Here is a 10,023-nt window from a genome sequence, read left to right on the forward strand (position 1 = left end):
TGTCCAAACCAGTATATGCAATTGGACTGGTTATATTAGTACACATCTGGAACAAAGCATTTCACAGACAATGAATGACTGGGGGCCAGAACTGTATAGGAGAAAGAACAGGCTGAATCACATCTGAAAAACTATTCCAGGCTTTCACCAAAACCCAAACTGCCCCTGGACACTGAAAAACAACATTCTAACACCAATGCTCCCTGGCATTCTATGATTACTGGGACCACAATATTAAAATAATCACAATTTGGGCTAACCCAAAAGGTAGCAGAGTGTTTTTAAAAGTGAAAGAGGATAAGGGAGTTCAAGTGCTGCAGTGATAGTCATGACATGAAACAGGCCTAGAAAAAGGCCACCAGTAAGCTGTATAAATCCTCTATGAAGGTTTTACGTAAGAAGAGAAACGAGGACTGCAGAGGACAAGAAGGTATGCATGAGTTACTATTATTGATGGAGTATACAATTACTACTAAGATCTATTAAATTATCTAAAAATAAAATATACACATGAGTAGAGGAAATAATTAAAATGTTTTGAGACTTTATTGGAAAATTTTAGAAAACTTATTCAAGATATTTGCATGTGCAGTGGGGATTAAAGATAGATTTAAAATAATTATTTGTGAAATTCAGAATGGTATGAACACAAGATAGAATGAAAGGCTCCTTTATGCCTAAAGAATAGAGGATTGAAGATAAAAACCTAAAAGCTTCCAATTTTTGTCTCTCCTCTTGAAATATTCCTCCAAGATTATTTAAAAATTCATGATTATCCAAAGGCAAATAAATTATCGTAAGCCTATATACATTTTTCAATGAAATGGAGAGGCTCTTACTAGTTCTTTAATGCTAGGCCTAAGCTAAGGCTAAGATGAGTCTGCCTGTGTTTAAATCTGGTCTCAGATACTTATTGTATAATCTGAAATAAGTCATTTTATCCTATTTGCCTCAGTTTCCTCATTTGTAAAATGAGCCAAAGAGAATGACAAACCACTTCAGTATATTTGACAAGAAAACCTCAAATAGAGTCACCAAGAGTCAACTGAAAATGACTATTAAATAACAAAAGTGAGAATGTTTACCAAAAAATTAGCTTCTAGCACAACAAATATGGATGTATGTTTAGAAGAATTTCATATATTTAATCTATATTGGATTGCTTGCTATCTTGGTAAGAGGGAAAAAAGAGGGAGAAAAATCTGGAAAACAAAGTCTTGCAAAGGCAAATGTTGAAAGCTATCTTTGCATGTATTTGGAAAAATGAAATAATATTTTAAAATTAGCTTCCTAATTTTTATATAGCCTATTTCAGGTTCCTATTTTTTTTTTTTTAAGATTAGCTAAATCATGTTCTAGTAAACATGGTAAAGAAAGACTGAAATGTTTGCTTATACACAAATATTTTAATAATATATCTTGCAAGGTTGCACTTAATTCTCTCTCCCCTACCATGGAATGATTGCTGTGCTAGCAAAGGGTAAGTAGTACTGTAGTCCAGGGAAAACGCAACCACCATTTGTACCCTTTTTTCTCTTTTCTTCTTGTTCCTTTTTATCATTTTGATTCAAACTTGTCAATACCTTCAAGAGTTTGCTGACTCGATCATGGATGTACACTCTTAGTAGTCTTAGTCATATGGAAAGAAGCATATCCATAAGGGAGATGGAGAATCTCAGTTGAACACAGAAATATAGTTCAATAGATTTTTGTAAACAAGAATTAAAAATGTTTTAAAATCAATGGGTATTTCCTTTGTTTCCAAAAAATAATACTATTAAAGTTTTTCTTACTGCAGAACAGCAATGAACATGTTAGATGAAACCTTGTCACTATACAACTTACTACAGCATGGGATTCAGTTCTTCAAATTGTCCAAAGGACCCCACTGTAAGTTGTTTTACCTATAATCCTAAGGAAAACATTAGAGAAGGACTCTTGTTTTACTTTTTCTTCACTTTCTCTGAGGAAAAAAAGTATAGTTTACAGGATTGAACTCCTCCCAAATACGTTCAAATTCTTCCAAGAAAAGTCTCACATACTCTTCGTCCTCCACAATCAAAACATTCTCTCTATTGTTCTGAATGGCTTGTGTGGTCCAGTTGAGAGAGCCAGTAATAAGCATCTTCTTATCCACTATAGCAAATTTATGATGCATGTAGCCAGCACCTTGATCATGGCGTACCTGGATACCTGCAAAAAAAGATAAATCTTTTTTCAATAAATGCCTACTGAAATAAAATCACTTCACAATTTCCTTACACTCCAAAATGTATACTAACCAACACCCCAATCTCAATGTGGCCACATACTGACTTTTTCCTGACAAGAGAGGAATACTAAGTAACAGCCTAATGTTTGAACCATCTTTGATGGAATCCACTAGAAACAAAACTTTAATGTTAACCACTAATCAGTTGTCTTTTTTCCCCCACTCTATAGTATGCTTCTTCACTTCATGACACCCGCTCAAAGGGGCATGTGCAGCCCTCAAAGCAGTTGTCTTTCAACAATATAACAAGTAAATATGATAAATTATCCCTCTCTTGAACATTTAAAAGTGACTAATACTCGGCTAAAGAACACAAAGAATATAAAGAAAAGAGCTAATAATTTCAATGATTTCTCAATCATCTATTGTTCATCTAATCATCTGTATTTACTTTTCTTTCCCAAATACCTTTGACAAATGTTGGGGAGGCAGGAGAAAAGAAGAAAAAGTTATCTCTATACCTTTAGATCTTCAATTGATTTTATTTTCCCCTGAACTAATCTTATGAATCATATAATAAACTGTACAACAAAAGTTAGAAGTACCCTCACTGACTAAGCTTTTTACAATAAAATTAGACCCGGTCCTGTCAAAAGTTTGTATTGAGCAAAAACCCATGTATATCTTACACTGGTACTAGAAATTAACTAAACAAGGTGCACAAAGCAATGATTGCTGGGAAACTACTGTTCTATGAGCCACAGAGCTCTTGGTGTATTTTGCTTCGTTTTCTCGGGGCAAGGGGATGTGTGGAGCAACAAATATGTTCAAATACTTCTAAGAAAAATCTTTCCTCTTGGTCTCATTTTTCCCTTCCATAGCAGCTCTATAAATTAGGCAGGCTAAGTTCTGAGACACTGATAATGAAATGTGTGAATATATATAAACACACACACATATATACACAAATGTGTATATTATATATATATAGTACCCAGGTAAGATAGAGTATGTACATGCAATGGATGTATAATTTTGAGGCTAATCTATACCTAATCACGTGTATGCACGAGCATGGTACCTGACACCCACGCACAGATACGTATTTATATGATGTCATGTGCCAGTGTAGAGTGTTGCCCCTCACCATGGCTCCGAGGACGCACAGGCCCTAGCACAGGCGCCCCCACGGGTCCTGGCCCGGGTTTCTGAGCGCTGGGCGTTCAGGAGCCCCACGGGGAGGGTGGGGCCTCCAGCCCAGCAGGGGCGGCCCGGCTCCTACCTGCCTTGCGGAGGCGGCCGATCTGGGAGCCGTTGAGGGCCATGTAGTCGCAGTCGGTGACCACGCGGATGCGGACGCCCTGCTGGTGCAGCAGGTGCACGGCGCGGCCCAGCTGGGGATTGGAGAAGGCGAACAGGCAGAGCTCGAGGCTGCTGCGGGCCGACAGCACGTACTGCAGGAGGCGGCTCAGGGAGCTCTCCCCGTGTGGGAGCGGGCACAGGCAGCTGGCGGCCGGGGAGGCCGGGGCGGCCGGGGAGGTCGTGGCTGCGGCCGAGCCCGTCGCCCCCGCAACCGCGCCGGGCGCCCTCCGAACATCGGGCCCTGCGGCCGCGGGCGCCGGCGTCGTCCCCGGAGGGCCTCCCTGCCGCTGGGCCTGCAGCAGGGCCTCGGTGCAGGTCACCTGAGAAGGGAAGAACAACACCTCCCGCCGCGGGGGCCGACGTCGCCGGCGCCGTTGCTGCCTCAGCCAACCGACTAGGAAGCCCAGAGTCTCCAAAGCCAAGCCGACACTCACAGCCGCGAGGCCTAACGTCTGCCAGCGCAACCGCCACATGCTCCAGCCCGACTGCGCTTGCGCCGGCGCTCGGCCGTGGCGTGCAGACCTTTCGGTTGCCGGGCTCGAGGACCCGAGGCCGAAGGCGACGGTGACGGCGAGGGCAGCGCCGCGTCCCGGTGCCTCCTGTCCAGGGCGCCCCAGGGCCCGGAGAGATTCACTCCCGACTTAGGGCGTCGGGGAAACGAGCACAAGCTCCAAGGGGAGCTGCAGCCGCTGGCACAGCGTCCGCCAGTCACTTCCGGAGAATGCGGTCACGCTTCTCCGAGTCCGGAGTTGCTTTTGTGGAAGCTTTGCCTCGCGTGCATCTCCTGAGCACCTTGCAGATTTTTAGCATTTTGGGGCTGAAGGCAGGGGGCGGGGGTTGGTTTTCATTGATGGGACAAAATCAAGTGGATTTTCACCTCGCGGGAAAGTTAATCTCCATTTTCTGGACACCTTTGTTGGATCTCAACATATTTCTGATTTTGGTGATTTGGATTTGCTCTTTTTTTTGGAGACTTGCGAATGGTTGATCTTTTTTGTTAGTCTTAAAAAAAACTCTTGGTTTTATCTTTTCATTAAAAATTTTTAACTTGGACTGCTTTCTGCACTGCTCTTTATTCTCTTATTTTCTTCTGGCCTGATGGCTTTATTTCTTGCTTCCGTGTTTAGAAACAGATTCACGTTTTTCTTTCATGTTGATATGGTATTCAGGACTATGAACTTGATTCTGAGCTCCAGTTATTACATTACTTTTAAAAATATGTTTTCATATTTTCATTATCTTTTAATTACCCTTCAACCCAGTTACTTAGGTCGTAGTTTTTAGGTACCATGTGATTTACACCTTTTATTCCTATTCATTATTTATTCCTAGTGTCATTATTTAATATTAGTTTTGTTGCATTGTGATCTGTAAATGCACATTAGCTTTGCTAGATATACCTTATTCCTGTGAAAATCACCATCCTTCCCAAGTCTCAGGTTTGTGATCAGCATCATCCTGTATTTTTTATTTTTTTCACATCACACATATCTTTAGTTGCTAAATATCTTTCTACTCATACTCTACCACCTTAATTCAAGTTTTCTTCACCTGCCTAGATGACTGCAACAACCTAATTGTTTTCTCTGCCTAAAAGCTTTTTATAGTCTAAGGCCTTCCAGCATGCAAACACTTTTAAGTGATTTTCTTAAGTGAAGATCTGACCCCGTCACTCCAGTGACTTTCTGTTGTTTGTAGTATCTAGTTTAAACGCTTTTTAGTTTGCAGCTTAGACACCACTTTGAAGCTTTTCCTGCCCTACAACATTCGACTTTTTATTGCCTTCCTTCCCAAACTATCTTATACTTAACTTTTTTTTGTATTAACTTTATATTTATGCTGCAAGTTTTTATGGTTTTGTTGTTTTTCCTGTTGGCATGTAAGTTATTAATAGGAACTATTTCTTTAGGTAGTTAATACTTGTTAACTGATTGAATGACTGTGGTTCAGTATGAATCCGCATGAATCCATAAAGTCTTTGTTATCATTCGTACAGTTTTTGAGCCACTGAAGATTTTTGAGAAGGGAAAGTAGCATGATCATTACTCTTCCATAGGAAGAATATTTTGGTACTAGTTGAAAGATAGATTAGGGAGAGATGGAAGCAGGGAGACCAATTAAGATTAAGTCCCTAGAGAGGTTGGCTGTGTGAAATGTGGAAATCAAACTGACACTGAATTAATCAGGAAAGAATCCAAAATACTTCTGAGGTTATAAACTTAAGCAGCTTGAAATAATGGGTGTTCTCAACAGAAATTGAGATATTGGAGGATGGATTGGAAATCAAAGAATAAAAATCATTGTTTTGATCATATTTCTTAAGTCTTTAAAAGCTGTTTTTCTTTACAATGTTGTCATTGAATAAGTTGTTTTGATTCTATTCAATTCATTCTGTATCAATTCATGCTTCCCACATTTCCATATATCTTTAGTAATTTCCCATTGTACAATAACATTCCATTAATTTGTTCAGTTACTTCTCACTTGGCAACTCTTAATTTCCAATTCTTTGCTTTCTGTCTTTTTAATTTTATCCCCTTCAGGATGAGGAAGTTGTTTTGAGACTTCCTTCCAAAATATTCCCTTATTTTTGCCTCTCCTTTGCTCATGATTTCTGGAAATATAGTGTCCGGATTTTCAAAATTGTGCCTTTCAGGGAGTTTGATGATTTAAAAAAAAAAAACTTATGTGAAAATATATTTCATGTAAAACACAAACTTGATAAGATTAGCAAATACAGAATTTAAATTCAGCAAGATGTTCTGCAATGTTAGTACAGACTTTTCCTTTTACACTCTGCAATGAGTATTTCAAAGGAGTGATAAAATCTGTAGTATTAGCTTCAAATCCTGATTGAATTTATGCATTATTTCCATATATACACGACTCAAAAAAAAATCTTTGGATTTATAGATTTTTAGCAAAGTTAGAATAAAAAGGATTGACCTGCTAACTGGTGAGGTAGATATTTCCTCAGATATGGAAGGCAATAAGTATTCCAAGTAGTTTTTTGTGGCCAAGTCATTATGATAGGCTCTTTCCTAGTTCCTTGTAACATGAGAATCTTCAAATAAGCAAACTTCCAGTTCTGAGAAGCTGGATGCCAGAAACATAGAATCTGCAGTCATGCTGGTAACTAGTTCATCTAAAGCATTAGCTTGTCTCTTCAAACTGTAAAATATCTTCTATTTGTCTTTCATTAAGGCCTCTGCTGGCTTGGACACAGAGCAGCAAAGTCAGAGTTTGAGGGTGTCTTTATAATGACTTTGTCTCATTGCTTTTCCACACCAGTTCTCCTTCCTGTGTACGTTGAGTAAATTTAGCTTCTTTCCAAAAGAATATTGTAGTTCCTCGGTGGTGGAAAATGGTAAGTTCTCTTTCAAACTTTCCAATTCATCCTCTGGGGTTTCTGCTTTTTAAAAAATGGCTTCTAGATTTTCTAGGGACTCTGGAAGAGATGGCTTAAAATTCTTAAGGTCAGTTCTAAGTTCACTTTTTATTTTTAATTTTATTTGCTTCATTTGATCCAATCCTTTAAAAAAATTTTTTTGCTAGTTCTTGAGTTCCAGATAATCGTTCTATATCTGAGTTTGAAGATTCTTAAACAGTTTTTCGTTACACTGCTTTCTCTAGTTACTTTTGATAGCAAATCCCATTTTTTTCTTACGGTTTTAATTTTTTGTTCTTGTGGAATCAATATGTTCCGTCCTTTTGAATGTTTACAATCTGTAATTTGGGCAAGGTTTCCCATGTTCTATTCTAAATTATTCTTCCAATTCTTTCTGCAGGATTTTTAACCAGTTGCTTGACTGATCCTAGAAATTCATGTTGGGTGTGCAAAAATGTTTTTTCTTTGGGAGACTACTTGCAGTTATTATGGAGTTACTTCCTTCCTCTGAACTGGATCATAAAATAATTTTTTATAGTTGTTGATATCATCTATTTATTCATCTCTCCAATCTCAGTTCCCAAATTACAGCTATTTTTTAGATCAAAATACTTTTTCTGGTATGATAACTAGCCTTGTTTGGTTTCAACATGGGACATCTATATTTTTGTGCTACTTCTTGGGAAAGAGCGAGCACTGGTAGATTTCTGCCTATCCTTTCTGTATACTTTGAGGTTCAGGGCACCAGATATTCAGCGTTCTCAATGGAGTTTCTTGCCACTTGTGTTCACTTCCAAGATCCATGTGCTGTTTGTGTGGGGAGGGGGAGGGAGAAGAAGGGGGAGGTTGATGCCTTCCATTCTTGCTGCTTCCAGAAACCTTTTTACAGGTGTCTTTAAGATCATTCTGGGAGAGTCCCAGCTCATTCACCCTAGTTTTTGTGTAGTTCCAACAATAAAGAAACTATAGTTTCTCACTATCTCTTGCTCATTGTTTTATGTGATGTTGTTTTAAAGTGTTTGTTAAAGTAGATGTGCAGTTACATGAACTGATGCTGAATGAAATGAGCAGGGCCAGGAGATCATTATATACTTCAACAACAATACTATATGATGATCAATTCTGATGGACCTGGCCATCTTCAGCAATGAGATGAACCAAATCAGTTCCAATGGAGCAGTAATGAACTGAAACAGCTACATCCAGGGAAAGAACTCTGGGAGATGACCAAGAACCATTACATTGAATTCCCAATCCCTATATTTTTGCCTGCATTTTGGATTTCCTTCACAGGCTAATTGTACAATATTTCAGAGTCTGATTCTTTTTGTACAGCAAAATAATGGTTTTGTCATGTATACTTATTTTGTATTTAATTTACACTTTAATATATTTAACATGTATTGGTCATCCTGCCATCTAGGGGAGGGGGTAGGAGAAAGGGGAAAAATTGGAACAAAAGGTTTGGCAATTGTCAATGCTGTAAAACTACCCATGCATATAACTTGTAAATAAAAAGCTATTTTAAAAAAAAAACATGTACACTGATAGTTTTCAGCATTCACCAATGCAAAAAATAAAGTAGATGTGCAGGAATTGTGCTTACATTTGGAGATTCACCTTATGTATATGTAGTCTTCCCTTGTTTTCCTTGAAAAGTCTGCTATGAGAGAAATTATTTCTGTGATAAATTATTTCTTCACTTCCAACAGCAATGTTTTTACTTTATATTTAAATATTGGAAATTTATGTCTACACATATAAAATCCTGGGTATTTCAATGAGTGTTAATTACTATTATAAATTACTATTAGAATTGGCTGCTCTTGCCAGTTGTAGGAAAATTTGATTTTATGAATTACAGGGTTCTAATAGTCCCTCTTACCCTGCCCCCCCCCAAAAAAAAAAAAAAAAAAAGAAATTACCTGTAGTATCAGTAATCCTGAAGCTCTCAATATGTGGTCTGAATCCAGCGAATCTGTTTTTTGGGTCTGAATGTCTTCCAATAGTTTAGATTTTTAAAAGGACTATTTTCCAAGGGGCCTCCATTAAGCACCACTAGTTTCATTCCACCTTAATTGCTTTGAAGTTTTCAACAGTGCTTTTCACTGTGGTCAAGTTTTTTTTTTTTTTTTTTAAATTGTTTGCCCCCTTATCTTTCTTGCTCCTGACATTTTATATGATTCATTTCTATATTTCTTGTTTTATTAGCCATCTGCTTTTCTCCTTTTAAAATTCCCATGGTTTAAATTTTACTGTGAGATTCTTTTATAGCAGTTTTTTCACGGTATTTCTATTGTATTTTTCAGTGGGGTAGATCAAGAACTTGGCCTTCAGTCTTCTCACTGTATATCAGTATACTTATTAAATGCCTTGAATTGAATTAAAATGATCCTTTAACTGGAACTTTATGGCCAGCTACTCCATTTCTTGTCATTTTCACAAACTCCTTGTCATTTCAGAATGATATTAGATACTTCAGCATCTCAATATTCCAGGCACTTCTTTAAAACAAATCTCCATTAGTAGGGGGAATTTCCTCATCTGGGAAAATAACAACATTGGATTGGATAGTTAAGGTCCCCACCCAGCTCTAAACCCACAATCCCAAAACTTTGCTTTCCCAGCACCAATTAACATTAAATAATTTGTCCAAGTAATTTCTTAGTAATCTTGAAAGAGATAATCATCTTAAGTAAAATTTAAGCCTTTTTTTTTTTCAATCAGCAAAAGTCTATTTTTTCTCCCACCTACAACTCTGCCCCTCTCCCCACTAGAAAAAGGTGGAAAAACCCCAAGACCTTCAATATGCATATTCCAGCAAAACAACTTCCTAAATTGGTCATGTGCAAAGAAATATATGGCAGAGATATATTTTTAAATTTAGTAAAAGGTAAATCACTTAATACCTAGAATTCATATTTTCAATTAAGTAACAATATCTTGGGAAAGATTTTCCAGTATCACTAAGAATTTTTGATTATAAAATATCTCACAGATTAGCTTACTTTTTAAAAGATGCCCTTAAGCATTATCCTTTGCCAAAGCTATGTTGCACATA

General features: G+C 37.8%; 1 protein-coding gene across 1 annotated transcript; it reads right to left on the reverse strand.

The window, feature by feature from the left end:
* Positions 1-515: 515 nt before the first annotated feature.
* On the reverse strand, positions 516-9,933 carry PLD6 (phospholipase D family member 6). Its single transcript, XM_051997527.1, has 2 exons — positions 3,495-9,933; positions 516-2,193 (listed from the first exon to the last, which is right to left on the reverse strand). Exons 1-2 carry the CDS (start codon positions 4,045-4,047, stop codon positions 1,955-1,957), a joined length of 792 nt encoding a protein of 263 aa, XP_051853487.1. The 5' UTR covers positions 4,048-9,933; the 3' UTR covers positions 516-1,954.
* Between the last annotated feature and the right edge of the window lie 90 nt (positions 9,934-10,023).

Source organism: Antechinus flavipes, chromosome 1, assembly GCF_016432865.1.
Source record: "Antechinus flavipes isolate AdamAnt ecotype Samford, QLD, Australia chromosome 1, AdamAnt_v2, whole genome shotgun sequence".
Classification (NCBI taxonomy): Eukaryota; Metazoa; Chordata; class Mammalia; order Dasyuromorphia; family Dasyuridae; genus Antechinus; species Antechinus flavipes.

What these genes read in the sequence shown, in the direction of transcription:
- PLD6 (XM_051997527.1), bottom strand. Translation starts at nt 4,047, where the DNA reads ATGTGGCGGTTGCGCTGGCAGACGTTAGGCCTCGCGGCTGTGAGTGTC. An exon ending in CGGCCGCCTCCGCAAGGCAG is followed by an intron (nt 2,194 to 3,494) that starts GTAGGAGCCGGG and finishes CTTTTTTTGCAG; the next exon opens with GTATCCAGGTACGCCATGAT.